General features: G+C 47.0%; 1 protein-coding gene across 5 annotated transcripts in view; it reads left to right on the top strand.

Annotated features, from left to right (window-relative positions):
- The window catches only part of KCTD20 (potassium channel tetramerization domain containing 20), a 28,144-nt gene that overhangs the window by 2,432 nt on the left and 5,423 nt on the right, over positions 1 to 20,289 (top strand). For 2 of the 5 annotated variants that reach the window (XM_061349523.1, XM_061349526.1), the window contains exons 2-3: positions 18,707 to 18,906; positions 19,592 to 19,871. In XM_061349523.1, coding sequence (XP_061205507.1) covers positions 18,756 to 18,906; positions 19,592 to 19,871 — 431 coding nt within the window. In that variant the 5' untranslated portion in view covers positions 18,707 to 18,755. Of the gene's footprint in view, positions 1 to 4,207; positions 4,326 to 10,047; positions 10,189 to 18,706; positions 18,907 to 19,591; positions 19,872 to 20,289 lie in introns of those variants that run through there. The other 3 variants (XM_061349525.1, XM_061349522.1, XM_061349521.1) reach the window with 3 other exon arrangements.

The following is a 20,289-nucleotide window of genomic DNA, read 5'->3' as shown; positions in this document are numbered from 1 at the left end:
GAGTTATACACAGCAGCAATCTTTGTTTCCTTCCCCAAAGTATTTTTAACCATCAGAACTGATAAACCCTCTTACTTCAGCTGGCTTGATCACAAATCCGATCTTCCTTCAGTCTTTTTGAGGTGCCTTCACATCTCAAAGTTCAGCCTTCTCAGCATCCAGGAGATTTCATAACCACCTGCTTTAAGTCTTCTGCTCAGGCTATTGTAAACCTGGTTTCTATGTGGTGATTCAGTCTGTCTGTACAGGCCATGAGAAGTAAGAATCACATCTGGGTTTATTAGTTGATGCCTTCAGCAAAGTTTGGGGCATGCTGGGATATGTTTGTCACTCGACCTCATCTTGAACTCATTCCATGTGCCCGTGGCCGGCAGCCAGGTGTTTAGTTCACAGTGTAGCAGGGTAGTCAAATGAATCAGGGTATAATATTGTATAAAGTATAAAGTAATGCTTTTAACTCCACTTTAAATACCTGAAAAGTCCAAAGTAGAAAATTTGGGTGTAAAGAAAGATTTATTATTATTATTATTATCATTATTATTATTATTTACTTCACCCTTTGTAATGAATTTGCTGTCAGACTTCATACTGTATAGCAATTACCACCACCTTTGTCCCCATTTGCCAGAAGCTGTGACCATAAAGGAATATTGGCCAAGGAGCAGGCAGATGAGGTTCTGTATTAGTAATTGCATCACACATTGCAGTGCTGTTATGGCAGTGGCTTTGTGCTGGGAGGCTGATTCAGCAGCCAGAGAACTGAGAGAAGAGCTGCCTGCAACAGCACGTACCTGGGCAGGCTCTTGGTTACATGTTCCTGCCAATGCCAGTGTCAGACATTTCCTCCTACTAGAAAGTAAAATCCTGCCTGTCAAATGCAAAGTGACTCTCCCTGACACTTGGGAATGTGCTCTGGAACTGCTGCACTCTGCAGAGAGATCCCAGGGGAGTCAGTGGGTAAGGAGCTCGTTCTTGACAGGAAAAATGCTGATAAAGGCCACTGCAACTGCCTAACGGATCTCCTGAGTTTTTAATTAATTGCTTAGTAGAAAGTAAATAGAAAGTGCTCCCCAGGGAGGCTCAGGCAGCTCAGCTAAGATGGAGCCCTGGATGTATCTGTGCATGACAGGAGGAGAGGCCAAGGGGCAGTGGGTTGAAGGATATGCAGCTTTCCAGGGAATGGGATTACAATAGGAGTGCAGAGGTGAGGAATATGCCCTGTAGTCTCAGGTCTAGAAGTAGCAGGGAGATTATTTTTTACCAGGATAGTATTTGGACTCATGAACCTGGGTGACTGGGATTCCCCTACAGCAGACTGGTGATGGCACTAGGCTGGGTGTAATGTAGAACCACAGATGCAAGTGAGCCTTCACATGGGTGTGCTTGAGGAGAAACAATTACAGACAGTGTAACTGAAGTCCTGCGACTTGCCTTCCCTAGGTCTCATTTCATCAGCTTTCATAGCTGCTTCTCCTAATGTCTCTTGTTGCAGGTCTAATTTGCAGTTTGTGATGTGTCCTGACCTGAGCAGAGGCTGTGTGCTGGCCTGACTGTTTTTCTGGCTCCCTTTGTCAGGGGACTTTTGAAGGTTTCACGAGCGCCAAGTCTGAAACTGGGAACTAAAATCAGTGGCTGTTAGTCTTAGAAACAGCATTGAACCTGGGCTATAGTCACTGCAGTTCAATGTTCAATAACTCCATCTGCAATGATTGGGATTGTTTCTCCCCTGGCTTTTGCACTCAAAACAACCCCAAATGTGTTATGCCCAGCTATTAAAAGTGGTGTTCATCCACTGATTGCTCCTGAGTTTGGGAATGTTCAATCATTGCATCAGTTTTGCTGCTGAGCAGATAAATATCATAACACTCTAGTGACCTATAAATTGGAGCAGGTCATATGAATCCCACTGTCAGTGACCGGAGAACTAGTCACAATTTACTGTGAGGATAAAAACTGCCTGGGATCCAATACTGGAAGAGCCAAAAGAAGCAAGAAAAAAAAAGGGGATAAAGGAAACTAAATCTCTGTCTTTATAGAGAGATGAGAGCACAGCCTTTTGTGTGTCAGATTTGCTCCTGTAATTTGTGGGCTACAGGGCTGTTGAAGAGGGGCCTTCATCAGGGACTGTAGCAATAGGACAAAGGGGTGATGGGTTCAAACTGAAAAAGGGGAAGTTCAGGAGGGATCTAAGGCAGAAGCTGTTCCCTGTGAGGGTGCTGAGGCGCTGGCACAGGGTGCCCAGAGAAGCTGCGGCTGCCCCATCCCTGGCAGTGTTTAAGGCCAGGCTGGACAGAGCCTTGGGTGACATGGTCTAGGCTGAGGTGTTCCTGCCTGTGACAGGGGGTTGGAACTGGATGAGCTTAAGGTCCTTTCCAACCCAAACCATTCTATGGTTAAAATTTCTTAGTCATACGTTCAGTGTCTAAAGTATGTATTGCAAGAACTGGGAAGTGAATGCAGCGTCCCACTACTTCTCATGAAATAGTGCTATGTCCCTGTCCCACGTTTTGGGCTGTAGTAGTTTAATGCCTTGAATCAGAGAGTTCTCAGAAGGAAGCAGGGGTTGGCAGCCAGAAAAGAGCAGAACTGAACCTTGTGCTTGATACTCATCACATGAGTAGTGTGAGAACATGCAGGTCCCCTGGTAGCCAGCTCTGTGACAGCAATAAGACATGGGGTATAATCATCATCGATTGCTGCTGGTAGGTAATGCTGCTTGAGTGTGAAGTTTCAGCAACGTGGCTTTGAAAAACAGATGAGGAAAGCAAAAATAATGAGGCCATGCTTAATAAAAGATGGTTTCCTCAATAAATACAGTTTTGGATCTAGGTAGTGTCCTGGGTCTCTTGGAGTCCAGCCCCATGGCTCACTTTGCTGGGACTACAGCTGATCATAGAATCACAGAATACTTTGGGTTGGAAAGAACTTTAAGATCGTCCAGTTCTACCCGCCTGCCATGGGCATCATGTTTCCTGATACCAGTCCATGAGTCCACATGATGCTGGAGGATGTCCTGTTAACTCATGGTTAGGCACATACCCCAGCTTCAACTATTTTCACAGTTGACATATTTTTCTCTTAAGTGCTGTCTGGTTTGTAACTTGAAGGACAGCAGTTAGTTCTCACCTGAGGTGTTCCAGTAACTTGGAGAAAACACAGTGAAATGTCCATAAAGGAGGTGAGTAGGAAAAGGCAGGAAAACTCTTTGCAGCCGCTGTGTTGTAGCAGTGACAGCAACAGAGTTTCTGGTAGGACTGGAAATCAGCTGAGGCACAGAATCCCAGGCTGGTTTGTGTTGAAGGGAGCTTAAAGCTCATGCAGTTCCACCCCACTGCCACGGGCAGGGACCCCTTCCACTGGAGCAGCTTGCTCCAAGCCCCTGTGTCCAACCTGGCCTTGAACACTGCCAGGGATGGGGCAGCCACAGCTTCTCTGGGCACCCTGTGCCAGCGCCTCAGCACCCTCACAGGAAAAAACTTCCTTTTATCCAGTCTGAACTTCCCTTTTTTTCAGTTTGAACCCATCACCCCTTGTCCTATCACTGTAGTCCCTGATGGATAGGGTTGATTTTACAGGTCTCTTGTTCTTGTGCAGTTAATGCCATCTGCCAGTTCCACGTAACTGGGACACATACCAGAGAAAAACAGAACAAGGAAGCCTTAACTGACGTGAAAAGTAGCTCATGTCTTCTTCCTCTGGGTGAGTGGATTAAACATGGCATTGCACAATCTGTAGCCACAGAGAAGGTGACGTCTGCCTGGAGTGTTATCTGCTGCTGCAGTTGGGAGTTGTGAATGAGCTCCGTAATCCATTGACATAAAAGTTGTGACAGCACTCACAAACCTCCCTGTAGTCTGTTGTGTTTGGAGAAGTCACTTCGTCAGGGGTGACTGACCGATACAGGCTCAGAAGGTGGAAGTTTATGATAGCAAAGGCCCTTTATACAAATAGGGGAGTTAGAAAAAGACTTTACTGCATGTGCTGGGTATGGAATCCTCAGCAGTTTCAAAACTTGCTTAATTTCTGTAACTTTGTTCAGGAAAAGAAAAGAAATATTGGTTATTTAAATGTCAAAAAGTGCAATTTGCTGTTACAATTTGATTTGTTAAATCTATGGAGATTCTCAAATATATGTACACAATGTTTGGGTTTTTTTTCTTCTATGGACTGTTTTCTATAGGATCTACTTTGTTGGTTTTCGATTCAGGCAGTCCAAGTTGCAAATATGAAGAATTGTAATGTCCTTCAGGGATCTCCAGCTCAGGTGATTCAGGGAGATCTGTGAAACATTTCAGCTTTAGTATAAAGCGCCTCAAAACCTGAAGGTTTTTTTCATATCCATAGTTTTTATGAGATCCTTTTTTACCCTGTATAATGTTTGAGTAATTTTAGACTAGACAGGTTTCAGCTTTTACCCTTAATTCTGCTTATCTGTGGCTTAGGCTGCACAGCAATTTAAACCCTTCTTTTTGAGTGCGATCAAAAGCCATTGATTTGAATGCTGTACTAATGGAGAAGAATCATGAAGATCATGAGTCTTTCCTGGGCACGTGTGAGCTGCAGGTGGAACAAGAGCTTTCTCACCTCCCAGAACAGTTCCCTGTTTCCTGACAAAGATGCTGCAAGGGCTGGAGCAGCGCTGCTCTGGAGCCAGGCTGAGAGAGCTGGGCTGGGGCAGCCTGGAGAAGAGAAGGCTCCTGAAGGGGAGACCTTAGAGCAGCTCCAGTGCCTAAAGGGGCTGCAGGAAACCTGGAGAGGGGCTTGGGACAAGGGATGTAGGGACAGGCCAAGGGGAATGGCTTGAACCTGCCCGAGGGGAGACTGAGCTGAGCTCTTAGGCAGAAGCTCTTCCCTGTGAGGGTGCTGAGGCGCTGGCACAGGGTGCCCAGAGAAGCTGTGGCTGCCCCATCCCTGGCAGTGCTCAAGGCCAGGTTGGACACAGGGGCTTGGAGCAAGCTGCTCCAGTGGAAGGGGTCCCTGCCTGTGAAGGGGGTTGGAACTGGATGAGCTTTAAGTTACCTTCCAACCCAAACCCTTCTGGGATTCCTGAGCTTGGGGTTACCCCTGTCCCTGCAGCAATGTGTCTGTTTTCAAATATATGGGTGAGGCTGTTGTCATCATAACTGCAGAGCAATGTGAAGGCTGCTGTGACTCAGGTCAGTGTCACTGCTCCCAGCTGCTGGAGGTGCAGTCCCACTGCAGGGCTGGATGCTGTGGCTTTCAGAAAGACTTAAATGAAGATACTTGGTAATGAGGAGCTGTGTTCATGTGCAGGTTTGCTGTCAGGCTTGAGGAGCTGTGATAAACAGCTGGGTTTCAGGTGGTTGGCTTTGAATATGCTGTGTAAGATACTAAAGTGAAACCAGTCTAATTCTGTGTGTTCTCTAGTGTTGGCTGAGCCAGAGGAAGCTGGATTTCTGTTTACTGGTGTGGAGACCTCGGTGCACTCAGGCTGTGCTATATTTAAATGGTACCCTGTCTGTCAGATGTCCCTGTAACAGCATGTTCTTTGCCAAGATCATGGGATGAGCCTCTCCTTTTAAAAGCTGTTTTTGAATCTAAATTGTTTTGAGGAAACTGGTTAATATGCCACGGCTGGGGTATCCATGCCTTTACTTTGTGCTGTTAAGTCATTCCAAGACCATTTTAAAGGTGGTGTGGACAGCTATGGGAAATGCCATTTCACCACTTGTACAGTAGAATTGCTGCATGTCTGAAAGATGAAACTATTATTAATGCACAAAATAGACTCTTCTCTAGTCTCTCGCCCTGTGTCTTGCTGCTATCCTTAGTTAGGAGACTGTCAACTGAAAACAGAACCACTGTGAACTGAGACCAAAGATTGACAGTGGTGAGCCCTGACATGGACACACCAGCACCCTTGTGCTGCCCCAGCCATGGGGCTGGAAGCAGCATCCCCCACTGGTATTGAGTATGCTGAGGCTTCTGCCCATGTGAGTTCTGGTCCAGGTTTACCACCAAGAGGTTCACTTGGTGCTGATGGTTTCTTGGAAGTGTCTTTAGTTGGCAGCCAGACTGACAACAGCAAACTTGTTTCTTGCAGTGTATGGTGAGAGCTCTAAACTGTCAAGCTTTGGTCACATCTGATCAGGATTGAATTGAAATCCTGGGCTTAGAGAGAGCTGCTTTGTACATTAATAGACCCTTTTAGGCCCTGCAGTAAGACTCCACTTCTTGTTAAGGATTTATTAAACGCATGGATAAGCTCCACTACTGGCATATGTTAATTTCTTTGTGAAGGTCTTGGATTATTCAGGAGAACAGCTGAATATTCCTCCCAAAGGCAGCCTTTGAGGACAATTCCCTTGAAATAAATCAATTGTAACAAATCCTGGCCTTTCTTTTGCTTGTTGTCTTTGAGATAACCATGAAAGCAGCTGCAGTTTTGGCCAGAATTGCTCATGAACTTAAAAATGAGCTGGAGTGGACTGGTCTGGAATACATTTGCATCTTAGAACTTCCCCTTTTAAGAGCCACCTTACTCAGTGCCCAAATGGGCACCTTACCCCTGCACAAACACCTCGGTGCATGTGTTGGCATAAGCATCACCTCTGCTTTTTCTGTGTTGTATTTTTAAGTGGTATTTTGCCTTTCTTTAAACTTCCACAAAATACGGCTCTGGTTCCTGCCTCATTCAGCAGAAATGTGACACAGGCAAATATATTTTTGTGGAAGGAGTATTAGTCACAGAAGAATGTTATGAAATATACTTAGAAAGTGTTAGAGCTGTGCTTGGCCTGTGAACTGTTTACCCACACGTATAAACAGCTCGGGAGGAACTTTAACTCTTGCCAAGGTACCTGAGTTATTTTGAAACCTTGAGCAATGTGGTTTTCAGTTCTTGAAAATAAGGTCTCAGGTTCTGTGCTGACACAAACTGAGGGTGCCAAGGGGTGGCCTCACCAAAGGGACATTTTAGCCCCTGCTTTTGCCTCCCTAAAAATAAATCAAGATGTGTTTTCCTGAAGAGCTGCAGTGTGCTAAATAGAATGCTTGTGTTTATGTAGCGTTTGGGTTGCTTCAGTGTTACTTGCAGAGTTTACTCATGAGGCTGCACTCTAAAAGGTAGGCTTATGTTTGCTTTGCTTTTTGTTGTTGTCTGGATCTTAATGTGAATTAAACAACTTAATTTGGAGCAGTGCAGCTGATTCTGCAGCCAGTGTGGATCAGCTTTACTCTGCTTGTGCCCCAGCTCATCTCAGCCCTTCACCTGGGTAGCTAAGCTGTAGCTCTGGTGGCTTTATCTGACCCAGCTTCCAGCACCTCACTCTGCTGCCCTGTGGTGAGATACAGCAATGGGGATGTCCGATAATCCCCCAGCAGAGATCTGGTGCCAACCTGTCTCCTACCAAAGTGAGGTAAAGCTCTCCTGTGCTGGGTTATGACACCTGAGTGTTACCAAGCCTGGTTCTGCTCTTCCACACAGGGCACAAACTGCAGCCAGACCTCTCATCAGTGGCAGCAGAGCCCTAGGGCAGAGGTGTAAGGGGACATCAGAGCTTATTTTCTCGTGTGGCTCCACTTGCAGCACTGTGTGCAGTTCTGGTGTGCCCAGCGTAAGAAGGACATGGAGCTGTTGGAGCAAGGCCAGAAGAGGCCACAAGGATGACCAGGGCCTGGAGCAGCTCCCCTATGGAGACGGGCTGAGAGAGCTGGGCTTGTTCAGCCTGGGGAGAAGAAGCTGCATAGAGATCTCAGAGCAGCTTCCAGTGTCTGGAGGGGGCTACAAGGATGCTGGAGAGGGACTCTTCATCAGGGACTGTAGCGATAGGACAAGGGGTAATGGGTTCAGACTGAAACAGGAAGAAGCTCTTCCCTGTGAGGGTGCTGAGGTGCTGGCACAGGGTGTCCAGAGAAGCTGTGGCTGCCCCATCCCTGGCAGTGTTCAAGGCCAGGTTGGACACGGGCTTGGAGCAAGCTGCTCCAGTGGAAGGGGTCCCTGCCCATGGCAGGGGTTGGAGCTGGAGGAGCTTTAGGGTCCCTTCAACCCAAACCAGTCTGTGATTATTGAAGTACCTCAGTGAGCACTGAGCTCCTCCTGACCATAGCACAGATGCCTTTTCAAAACTGGAATATTTACTTTCAAATGTAATTGCATGTCAATAAGCAGTTTGCAGCTGGTTTTGTGATGTTGTGTAACTATTATTCTGAAATCTCTCTGGTGAACAGCAAGTGTGACCACATTCAACTTTCAAAAATCTATTGTTGGCAGCAGAGTGGAAAGCTATGCAATTGGTTAAAAATGAATGGCAGTTGGAGTTGGGAATGAGGGAGCAGTTACTTACCGGGATCTCTTCCAGAGGAGGAAGGTGGAGTTTGAAGCTGCTCATGGCCTTTCTAAAATAAGAGTCAAAGCAAGTAAGGGCTTTCTGCTATGGGTGAAACACCAACTTGTGATTTGTAGGAGATGAAAAGCTCAGTGAGAAGAGGAATTTTACTGTGATCTGAATGTTTCTCTCTACTGATATTCTGCTGTAAAATAATCCACTTGTATTAAAACTCTTGTGTACTTCAAAATACACTGATTAATACACTGATCCTCATCTCAGGAGCATCCACACTGGATAGTTTTTGTGCTGAAAGCAGAGTGGTTTATTGAGACTATGGTGCTGCAGTCTGGGTGTAGGTGCTGGGATGCTGTGTTGCAGGCTGAAATTGCAAGTGGTGGTGGCAGAAATGGCTCCAGGGACTGGCCTTGGGAAACTGCTTGTCCTGAGACCACTGTGGTGAAGCAGACAGCGGATGTCTGGTGCTGAGTCCCTCAAGTGTGAGCGGAAATGTTCCTTTGTCCCCTGCTGTCTGCTCCTTGCTCATTTTGAGGGTTTATGCTTTACTGTGTGTGCTGCCTTCAGCTTGAGCACTGTATGCTCTGGGGAGCTTTGCATCCTCCTGAATGATGGCAGCTTGCCTCCCCCTGTGTGGGTTAATGTGCCTCAAGTGATTAGAAGCTGTTGCTCTTCCTTTACATTCCCCCCAGTCTCTTTATTGTGTCCAGACACACCAGATAATCGGGCATTAAGGAATTAAAAGCTTGTTCCCAAGCCACAGGTAATGCTTGCAATGCATGGTACATACGTATAGTGCAAACACAAGTTTGTACATTAATGATGTGATATCCAACATAACATGATATGTTTGGTTTCGTTTGAAGATACCTCTCAAGGCATCTTTCATTAAGCTGTTTAGGTGCTTTGGATTGTTAGCATAACTTGCCAGCAGACACGCACAGATGCTTTATCACAGGTTTGAGTCAGGATGAAAATAGTTTCCTACTTATTCAGGTTCTCTTTGCATTAATTCTGTATTATTGATGATCTGGGATATATTTAGTCCTGTTTCATGAAATTGTGTTTAAGCAAGCTAGATACATCTTAGGGGAAAAGCATTAAGAACGACAGAGTAGATTGATCTATTACTTGAACTGAGAGAGGGTCACATCTCCGGTGTGGTGTATAAGAGCATGGAGCAAATGTGGTCCTTCTTACTGGGCTCAGTAGCAATGCATCACACAGGCACTGGCATGTCAAATTAACTCATTTTATCCTCAGTTACTGTAAATTTCGTTGGGCCCACATCCGGGATCTCTGAATTTGGGAATCCACATGCACATAGTTATGTGCATACTGGAAATCCTGGGAGTTCATTCCTTTCTGCCTGTGTGAGGGGTGTGCGGTGGGTGGGTGTCTTTGATCATAGAGCATCAAGGGTTTGATAACAGCGTGCCTTGTCTGCCACATAGTTCAGAGAATCACAGAGTGGTTTGGTGTGGAAAGGACCTTCAGATCACCCAGTTCCAGCCCCCTGGCACGGGCAGGGACACCTTCCACTAGAGCAGCTTGCTCCAAGGCTCTGTCCAAAACAGGCAGAACCAGGAATCTGTGGGGAAAGAGAGATTTTGAGGGGACTTTTGCTGGAAAAGAGGAGCCTTAAAATAAAGCTATTTCAGGTTTGTATATTCAAACAGGTCATGAATCAGGGCGGGGGGGGGGGGAAGAGAGAGTGGAGACTTTTAAGCTGAAACATTTATATGAATCAGGCACTGGGGGAGTGACCATCGGGCACAAACAGTTCAAACTGGGCAGCTCTGCTGTGACTTGGTGCTTCCCTCTCCTGCAGGCGGATTTTGGGCTGCTGGTGCTTGTAGCACGGAGAACGTATGAGCCGCCAGTAAGTAAGAGCTGTGCTTTTTGAGAGGGGCTGTTTGCACAGGGTTTGCTTCAGGGTTACAGTAGGAAATGGGAGTGCAGAAGTTCTGATAGGTGCAGGTAAATCAGACTTGGAGCTTTCTCAGAAACACTCTTTTCCTTTTTTTTATAGCTTAGAATTGAGAAGTTGCATTTGGTGTGTAGCTGCAGGAGTTGGAATGGTGTGGGTTTGAAACCCAAGTTGAACTTAACTTCTTAAGAAGAAAAGTTGAGAAAGAAAATAGCCTTTTTATATCTAAAGAGCTAAAGTGGGTCTTGCTTTTAAACATTGAAACATTTATTGTTCTTTTGAAAGGTTTTTTAAGTAGTTTTGCAGGAAACGAAAAGAGGACGCAGGGCACAACCCTGTTGTCTGCTGCTGTTGCTTCTGGTGCAGGCTTTTAGGTGTAAGTATTTGTAGCTTAATCTAAGGCTGGTGAAGACAAAGTGTAACTCATGGGTGTCACCTGGTTTAACACTTTATTTAGCTCAGAATTGTGGGTTTAAAGGGATATTTGTTTTTTCTGTCTCTAGAGAAGAATAATCTGCTTGTATTTGAAACAGCTCATCTTGTGGCAGTCTTCCCCTTACCCTGATAAGATTTGCATCCATCCTTCTGCCTAGGAAGGAGCCAGGTGTTCTATATGGGTATAGAGTCACAGACTGGTTTAGATTGGAAGGGACCTTAAAGCTCCTCCAGCTCCAACCCCTGCCAAAGGCAGGGACCCCTTCCACTGGAGCAGCTTGCTCCAAGCCCCTGTGTCCAACCTGGCCTTGAGCACTGCCAGGGATGGGGCAGCCACAGCTTCTCTGGGCACCCTGTGCCAGCGCCTCAGCACCCTCACAGGGAACAGCTTCTGCCTAAGAGCTCAGCTCAGTCTCCCCTCGGGTAGGTTCAAGCCATTCCCCTTGGCCTGTCCCTACAGGCCCTTGTCCCAAGCCCCTCTCCAGGTTTCCTGCAGCCCCTTTAGGCACTGGAGCTGCTCTAAGGTCTCCCCTTCAGGAGCCTTCTCTTCTTCAGGCTTTATTTAAATTGATGACTGAATTTAATCAAACAGCACCAGCAAAGCTGCTATTACTTTAATGTTAAGCAGGTCTTTATGAGGATCAGATATAAGAACTATAATTTTTCAAATGACTGTCTTTAACCCCATAGCGTGAATAGTGGAAATAGCCTTTAGATGTTGCTTGATTGTGCTCTTTAACATTAGTGCCTTGAGCCTTGCATGGAGGAAAATAGCCCCAGCAAAGCTTTAACCTCTTGCCTTACTCAGAGATTTTGTTCCCCTCTGAGACAATCAGTGATAGGATGCACATTATTAGATGGTCACCATTGATTCCAGTTGATGAGGCAGCCACAGCATAACCCCTCCTGCTTTGGATAATCCTGTAATAAATTTCTACAAGTTAACAAATCTCAGTGGTTTTTTGCCATGTATTAGGCTTGGTGATTATAGGTTGGTAAAGGAAGTGATGCTGTGAGTGTGAGGCAGTGACGTGGGGCAGCGCTGTCGGCAGTGGTGGGAGCTTTCAGCGTATGACCCAGGCACAGGCAGTTACATGAGGACTCCTGAGCCCTGAGTCTTACATCAGGGTGGGGATGGGCAGTGTTGAGCCATACAAACCAAACACAGTAGGCTTGAATTGAGTTTGAGGAATAGGGATTTTTAAGGCTCAATAAGCAGGTCTGTAAACCCTGCTTACAGTAAAGCTCTATGCACAGAATAGGAGCAAACACTCCAGCATTTCATCAGCCTCCTTGTTCTCTCTTGCCAGGCTCCGCAGGTTGGCCTGCATTGCATCAGGCCTGCTGGATGTTATTTTCCAGCTGTGATTTGAAGCCAAATGGAAAATCAGTCTTCCTTATATTGATAGAACAAGGGAAGAGCCTGTTCTAATATGCTTGTGCCAGTTCAGTCTATAAATTACTCTTGTCTGTTTATGTTCAGAAAATGGAACGATCATTTGTAGGTATGAGAAAAGCATGTTAAAGGCTCTGGGTGGATTTTGTACCTGATACAATCTGGGTGATGGCACTTACTGAGGTATTCTCCTGTGGCACAGGCAGATGTGGAGGTGCCAGTGCGTGGCCAGCCTCAGACCTGCCAGGTCTCGTGTTGCCTTCAGCATCTCTTGTCTGATCACAGAATCAGCCAAGTTGGAAAAGCCCTTTACTCCCATCCAGTCCAGCCCTTACCCCAGCACTGCTAAGGCCACCCCTAACCCATGGCACTGAGGCCTCGTCTCCACGCTGTGTGAACACTTGCAGGGACGGTGCCTGCAGCCCTGCCCTGGGCAGCCTGTTCCAATGCCTGAGCACCCTCTGGGGCAGGAATTGTTCCTCAGCTCCATCTAAACCTGCCCTGGTGCAGCTTGAAACAGGATGCGGCTGCATGGGGCAGTGCCTGGTCTCAGACCCTTGTGGCAGAAGCTGCATGTGCCTGGGGCAGGCTTGTGACACCAGCTTCCCTGCTCATGTGAAGTGTCACACGTGGCCCCTTGCTGCCTGGGAGAGAATACAAACTGAGTTCCTAGATGAGACTTACAGAGAAGAGTAAGCGAGGAACCACTTTTGTACTTGACAACCAGAAAAATGCTTGAAAAAACCCCAAATCAAACACCTGTTAATGAATGAGACCCTTGGAATCCTGAAATGTTCAAAGACTGTGGAATTTGATCAAAAGCAGGGAGCAGGAATTAAAAGCTGGATGTGTCAGTGCCTTACAGGTGCCCTTCCTTGGCTGTAAGCTGCAGTACTGACAAGTGCAGGCCCATCACTTGACAGAGAATCAACAGGCTTGTGTTTGCTCCAAGCGACTTGGAAAGGGAAAGGCAGTTTCTTGTGTTTTAAACTTGGAGTTTTATACAATTTATAGTGGAAATGTGTTTTAGTAGGCAGCTTTTATGCTTATTTTGTCTTTTCCAGTTTCCTAATGGCATTGTTTTCCCTCTGGGAATGCAGAGGTGACCAAAGCAGAGGGTGCGATGGGAGGCTATGTCGAGCCTATCATAAGTGCAGCACAGCAGGGTCTATCCAGTGCCTTCTGGGCCGTTTCCTTTCCATAATTTCCCCATTTATTTTTTATAATCTTCAGGGACTCCCAAGGTGTGGGAATGAACCTGCTGTTTCCCGTGGAATTCGTCGAATCCCAGCCTGGTTTGGGTTGAAGGGGCCTTAAAGCTCCTCCAGCTCCAACCCCTGCCACGGGCAGGGACCCCTTCCACTGGAGCAGCTTGCTCCAAGCCCCTGTGTCCAACCTGGCCTTGAGCACTGCCAGGGATGGGGCAGCCACAGCTTCTCTGGGCACCCTGTGCCAGCGCCTCAGCACCCTCACAGGGAAGAGCTTCTGCCTAAGAGCTCAGCTCAGTCTCCCCTCGGGCAGGTTCAAGCCATTCCCCTTGGCCTCCAGTTTCTCTTCAGTTCTCTCCCCCATCCCACTGGGGGGTGAACAAGTGACTCTGTGGGGCTCAGTTGCCATCTGAGGTTAAGGCACAACAGAAATTAAAGTAATTCCAAGCTTTTCTTGGTTGCATGCATTTATATTAGAAGTACATCTTGTTCTGGAGTGTCTGACTGCAGAAATAGGTCAGGCACACCCTGTGGATGCGTGTTTCCTGCTTGCTCACATTTCTGAAAATAATTGGACATGGGAATGGGTTTGGAGGTTTCAAGCAGCGTTGTCACCCTGGAAAGGAGTTGTTTGCAGTTTTATTTAAGTCCTCACGGTTACGCCGTGGTTCAGGCAGAGGGAAGGATTAGTAACTCTGATTCACTTACTCAGTGCAGGTTGTTCCTTGCTACTCACAAACCCAACAGTGAAGTAAGGTCACTACTTCTACTATTTTTACTCTTTTACCACTTCCTCCTTGTCGTGCTGGAGAGGGACTCTTCATCAGGGGCTGTAGGAACCGGACAAAGGGGTGATGGGTTCAGACTGAAACAGGGGAAGTTCAGGTTGGATCTAAGGCAGAAGCTCTTCCCTGTGAGGGTGCTGAGGCGCTGGCACAGGGTGCCCAGAGAAGCTGTGGCTGCCCCATCCCTGGCAGTGCTCAAGGCCAGGTTGGACACAGGGGCTTGGAGCAAGCTGCTCCAGTGGAAGGGGTCCCTGCCCGTGGCAGGGGTTGGAGCTGGAGGAGCTTTCAGGTCCCTTCCAACCCAAACCAGTCTGGGATTCTGTGCTGGATGCCAGTGAAGCAGTGCATATGCTGTCAGATGTTACAGGGAAGGGCTTTACTCTTCAATGGATTTTGCCACCTCAGCTTTGTATGTTTTCTTGTTTTGTTTTGTTTTTGATATTTCTGTGAAGTTCTTGAATCTTCATACCTGAAATAATTTATAATGGTTCTTAATACAAAATCCCAAGGGTAACGATAATAAGGAACAAGTAACACAAGAGTCGGAAACCAGCAAGTCTGAGATACTTTTGTTACCTTTTGCTCCATAAAATGTCCTGCATTTAAAGGGGTTTTCTCTAATGGATGTGTTACTGTGTTGGAACGTTTCCTCTACACACACATCACTGATGTACTGGTCATTGTGTGCAAGTTAAGCCATTTGGTTCCTTCCAATAGCCAGGCAATGACTGTATACCTTGGGAAGCTTGGATGAGCCTTGGATTCCTTAGGGTGGGGAAGAATAATGTGCTAAAGATACCCCAGTACAATTCCTTCTTTCTTAAGAGTTGCATAGAACAAGGCTCAGCCTCTCTATCTCTGCAAAAGGTTTGCAGCATGAACCGATTGTGCCAAGGACATTGCTAAATAAATCTGTCTCCAGTTTGTGTTTAGAAAAGCAACCTCACTTCCCTGTTTTTCTCTCAGCAAAAGTGTTGGCTCAAAACAAGTTCAAATAAAGATGACTTCACTGTGACCACCAGCACGTGGACTGGGGTGCAGAGATGCTGCCTCAGTTGCATGGCTTATTCTTAATGTCGTATTCTGGAGGGAGGAGGGACCCACGTGCTCCAAGTTAGGCAGAGCCAGTGGCCAGAGTCAGATGTGAGGTTTGATTTCTGACTGTGACACTGATTTCCTTTTAAATCCCAGCCTGTTGAGGAGCTCTTTCTCTGAGCTTTAGTGCTGAGCATGACATTGGGCTTTTGTTACTCCTGACTTCCCAGCTCCCAAAATCCAGCTGCCCACAAATCCTGAGTCTTCAGCTCAGGCTGGTCCCTGCCTGCTTCTTCAGGATCTGAGCATCCAAACAAGCACCTGAGAAGTGAGCTAAGAAGTGGGGTTGCTCATGATCAGTTCTGTGGTACCAGCCAATTGATGCTTACCAGAGGGTAGAAACGTGCATGGAAACACACCTCAAAAGAAGATGGGAACCTGCTTGTGTTTGCCCTGCTAACCACAGGGTAATTGCTGATGAGCTCGAGGAGTGAACGTGCTGCAAGTCAGTGTAACACTGAGCCTAATGCTCTGGCTAGTCCTGAAGATGATGTTTCTCAGTGTCCTTCTCTCCTAAAAGACTTCCCTGCAGTGCTTCCTAGGGCTGCCAGGAGGAAGGAGCAGTTCATAATTGTATGAAGCTTTGAAGATGAATAGTGCTAATTATTATTTATAGGTATTTATTCTCACTATGGGTAGTGCGCCTTGATCCTGGCCATGAAAAGAAACCTGGACATTTGTAAGCTGGTTGGGCATGAGTAGAACCTTCTGAAGTCTTTATGTACTGGTTTCCCTGCTGGGTTGTATGTATGATTGCAGTGTATTTGTCATGGAAAATGACTACTTTGGATCTGTATTGTCCCAGCCAGCTGTGCTAAAGGAATCCTTACTCATTTACCTCAATTCTGCTGACGCATAATGTGTAGGATCTGGGCATGCCAAGAGGGAACAGGGAAATAGCATTAGCCTGGCCCAGGGCAGATTATCAACAGGGCTTCCTGTAGATTTAATGAGGAAACTCAGATCTGATGCTGGTCACAGCCACAGCTATTGCAAAGAGCATTGGTGTTTCTGCATCTTCCTATCACTGCAGCTTTTAACACCTTTCGCTGGTGCTGGACTTTATGTAACATAAAAGAATGAGGAGAAAAAAGTCTAAAGTTGTGGGGCTTTTTGCCCTAAAATCCTGCTTAACAGATGAAGCAGAAAAGGGATGGGGGGGATGATCAGGGGAAATTCATGTTTTGTTGCTCATGTGAAGCTACAAGACATAGAGATGGTAGTTCTACAAGTAGTTTCTGAGAACTTACAGTAGAGGACTCTGCTGACTGGCACACAGGGTTTCTAGAACTGTGCGTGTGTTTAAGTCAAAGCTGAAGGTGATGAACAGGCACGGCAACATTCAGCATACCCAGCTAGTTGTGAAAATGCACTCTGTAGGGGTTTTTCATGCTGTTTGACATAAAGTCACAGACTGGTTTGGGTTGGAAGGGACCTTAAAGCTCATCCAGTTCCTGTCACAGGCAGGGACACCTTCCACTGGAGCAGCTTGCTCCAAGCCCCTGTGTCCAACCTGGCCTTGAGCACTGCCAGGGATGGGGCAGCCACAGCTTCTCTGGGCACCCTGTGCCAGCGCCTCAGCACCCTCACAGGGAAGAGCTTCTGCCTAAGAGCTCAGCTCAGTCTCCCCTCTGGTTGAAGCTATTCCCCTTTGTCCATTAACATAGATCATTCCCGGGACAGGAGATATGTCCTGAAGTTGCAAGAGTGGGGCAGTTGGTATGTTCTGCTTAGATCCGAGGGGCTCCTCACCCAGCAGCCCACTGGCCTGTTACTACCTTGCTGGTCTGTCCCATGAGAGAAGAGGGCAGAATGTTGCACAGGTTTATTCATGGGGACGTTGTGTTGCCCCTTGCTCAGGCAGAAGGGGATGGATTTGTTCATGTGTGACCAAACACAAAGCAGTATTCATGGTGTGTGGTGGGTTTCTGGTGGGACTGGTGAAGGGTCTCTCCAGGGTCCAAGAAACCAACGTGGAACGTGTCAGGAGAGGGAGTTTCTGATCCAGCATTGGGTATCTGGGGAGAGGAGAGGGAGAGGGAGAGGGAGAGGGAGAGGGAGAGGGAGAGGGAGAGGGAGAGGGAGAGGGAGAGGGAGAGGGAGAGGGAGAGGGAGAGGGAGAGGGAGAGGGAGAGGAGGATGGTGATGCCCTGCACACTGTTGAGTCTGCAGGAGCTCCCATGACCCTCGTAGGCTCCTTGTGTTGCTGCTGCAGCCTTTGGAAAAGAAAAAATACAGCAGCTTTTCACAGGGTTCTGCTGCTGCCAGGAATCTTCCTTCTGATGAGCCTGGCATGAGGTGTAAGCATCACGTTTATATTATATACAGATAATGCTGGCAACTCCTGTTGGATTGATGGGGCAAGAGGAAGGAATTGTTATTGCTTTTGAATGTTTCCAATTAAGACTGAAATGGCAGTAACTGACTGGAAACCCAGCACTGAACTGCTCATTAAGACCTTCATCCTCAGCAGGTCCTGCCCAGCAAACTCTCCAACTCTCATTTGGCATTTTGGTGGTTTGTTACTGCTGGATTGCATCTGGTTTGTGTCCAGCCCTGTCAGTGTTCTGCCATGGATGGCACCCACGGGCTCTGGAGTCTGAATTCAGCCAAGCAAAGGACACAGGACAATTGTTCTGCAGGGGGGAAATTGGGAACATTCATTCATGAGGAAATTGGTGTTTGGGAGAGTGAAAAGGAAAGCATCCAGCCAAGAAAGGAGAGTGGTGTCTTGTCCAGGGCAGTAGCAGGAAAACATCAATGCCAAGGGGAGAATGAGGGAAAGAGACAGCAAAGGAGATCTGTAGGAAGAGAAAAAGGAGGGAAAAGTGACCAAAGAAGATGTCTTTGCATGTGCTGAAAGAGCAGTTATGATTTGAGTGGCATTGGTTCAATTGTCGTGTGTGTCGTGCAACATAGTCGAGTGTGAAGTGTCCCTGCCCATGGCAGGGAGTTGGAACTGGATGATCATAAGGTCTCTTCCAACCCAAACCAGTCTGTGATTCTGTGACTCTATTGGGTTAAACACTGGGATGAGCACTATATGACAACAGGGTGATGAATCAAGAAGGGAAGACCACACAATGCAGTATCTGTGACCAGGGAGCCTCGTTCAGACCTCAGAGGGGTTAAGAGGCAATGCCTGAGCTGTTAACTGGGAAAATGCTGGGGTTTGGGCTATAGCTATGTTACAGAGCTCATTTTGTCAGTGCTGGGAATCCAGAGAGATGTGGTGTGGAGGTGAGGTAATTACCAGGGAGGTAGTTGTAGGATCACACGTGTTCTCTGAAGGCATCAGTGGCTTTAGACTTACTTTTTAATAAGCAAAGGTTTATAGATTAAATAGACCCCTGATTACTATAACAGCTTTATTTCCCTCACCTTAGGTAAGCATAGGGCCACAACCAGCATCATTAGCCTTCTGAAACACAGCTAAGTGTCTGAAGAAACACCTTTTGAGCCTGGGAGGCTTTGCTTGTTGTTCCAGGTACAAGGGATGCATTGCTTGGGAGTTTCTTCCGAAACCAACAACCTGCTGTTTTCTCTCCTAGCTCTTCTCTTAGGAAACGCAGCCAACTCCTCTCGTCACGGAGGCCCAGCATGAATGTGAACTGTGCTGCTGGCACAGACTGGCCAAGAAATCCAGAGTCCACTTGTTCTGTGGGGAGCACAACGGTAGCAGTCCAGGAGTCAGAAGCAAGTAACGTGGTGTTAGGAGGTCACAGCCCAGCTGCAGCTCCCAGGACTGAGGGTAATGTTCTTAGCATTGTCCTTAGCAGTGAGAGGGGTTTAGAGCTGTTCTGTTTTTCAGGGGGAGTGCTGTGTTTTGGGAAAAATCCAGTATCCCAAGGCAGTTTGCCGTGGGGGATATGTATCCTGCCTTTTCCAGGTTGGACTAAAGGACAGTGGTCCACAGAGTTTGGGGTCTTGCTGTTTTAGCAAGAACATCACACAGGTACACCCTGGCTGGCCAACTTGCAGCTCCTCCTGAGCACATTAACTGGAGGTAGCTGGACATTCCTGATGAGCTGTGTGCCCACCATGGAGCAGCATCAACCACCTCTAGTGTGGTGTGTGCTTCTGCTCCTGCTTTGTTGTAAGAGTAGCTGTCAGTGCTGGGACTCTGTGTCTGTATTCCTGGGCTCCTGCTCTTACACACTGAAGCTCCTTGCTTTAACAAGGAGCATTAAGCATCATAGTTCATCAGGAATTTTCTTATTCACAATCCAACCGCTGGCTCGGTTTTAAAATGCAGTGTGTTTTTATGTCATGTAACATTACCCTGACATCCCTGTATGACTCAGTTTATGACGTATAACACTACATATATTGACATCCCTGGGTGACTCAGTTTTCTTACTACAATGTTACAGTGAAATGATGTTTTTCAGCATCCTCAATATCTGACTCTTGCAATATTCATTTGCCTCTCTCAGGTTTAGATCCTGAATGCCGACACACTCCTTGTCCAGTAAGTCCCCAGCTCAGTAGCATGTTGCCTGCTCCTGAAGACACTCACAACTGCCATTTCCAAGATGGAAATAAGAGACAGCTGGAATATTTTAACACCCAGGAACGCCATGGGTGCTGCACCTTGTCCTCAAGCAGCAATTCCCAGCCAGTGGCTTCAGAGAAGGTGACGCTCGTGGTAGATGGCACTCGCTTTGCAGTGAATCCACAGATTTTCACTGCTCACCCTGACACCATGCTGGGAAGGTGGGTCATTGCCACTGCTTTCAAAATACCTCAAGGGGATTAAATGTTTGCTACAGTGGAACAAACTCCAAAAGTCTGTTTGTCATCTGTACACACAAGCGAGGCAGGTTGACCTCATTCAGAGCTTGGCTATGAGGGCTTGAAGACATGCCCATATGTAGGAGAAGTTGGTAGTTCTCTAGGTAACATTCTCCTTTCTGTTCCCTTCAAACAATGAGTGCTTTTAGCTAGACCTGGTCTCCTTTTGCCTCTGTTTAAGTGTTTGCCTTGTTTGTAAGCAGTGCATCTGTTCCCAGCTGATAACCTCCCTTCCAGAATGGGGGAAATGATAATGTTCCATCCCCCTTCTGCTGTTATCTTTTGATGCTCTCCCCAGACAGAATTCACTCAGCTCCCTGTAGCATGGCATAAAGATTGG

This window comes from Neopsephotus bourkii, unplaced genomic scaffold (assembly GCF_033783945.1).
Source record: "Neopsephotus bourkii isolate Nb327-2 ecotype Australia unplaced genomic scaffold, CSIRO-AGI_Nbou_v1 NB_414, whole genome shotgun sequence".
Taxonomy (NCBI): Eukaryota; Metazoa; Chordata; class Aves; order Psittaciformes; family Psittacidae; genus Neopsephotus; species Neopsephotus bourkii.
The sequence above is the reverse complement of the archived record's forward strand: the minus strand, read 5'-3'. Positions and strand labels throughout refer to the sequence as shown.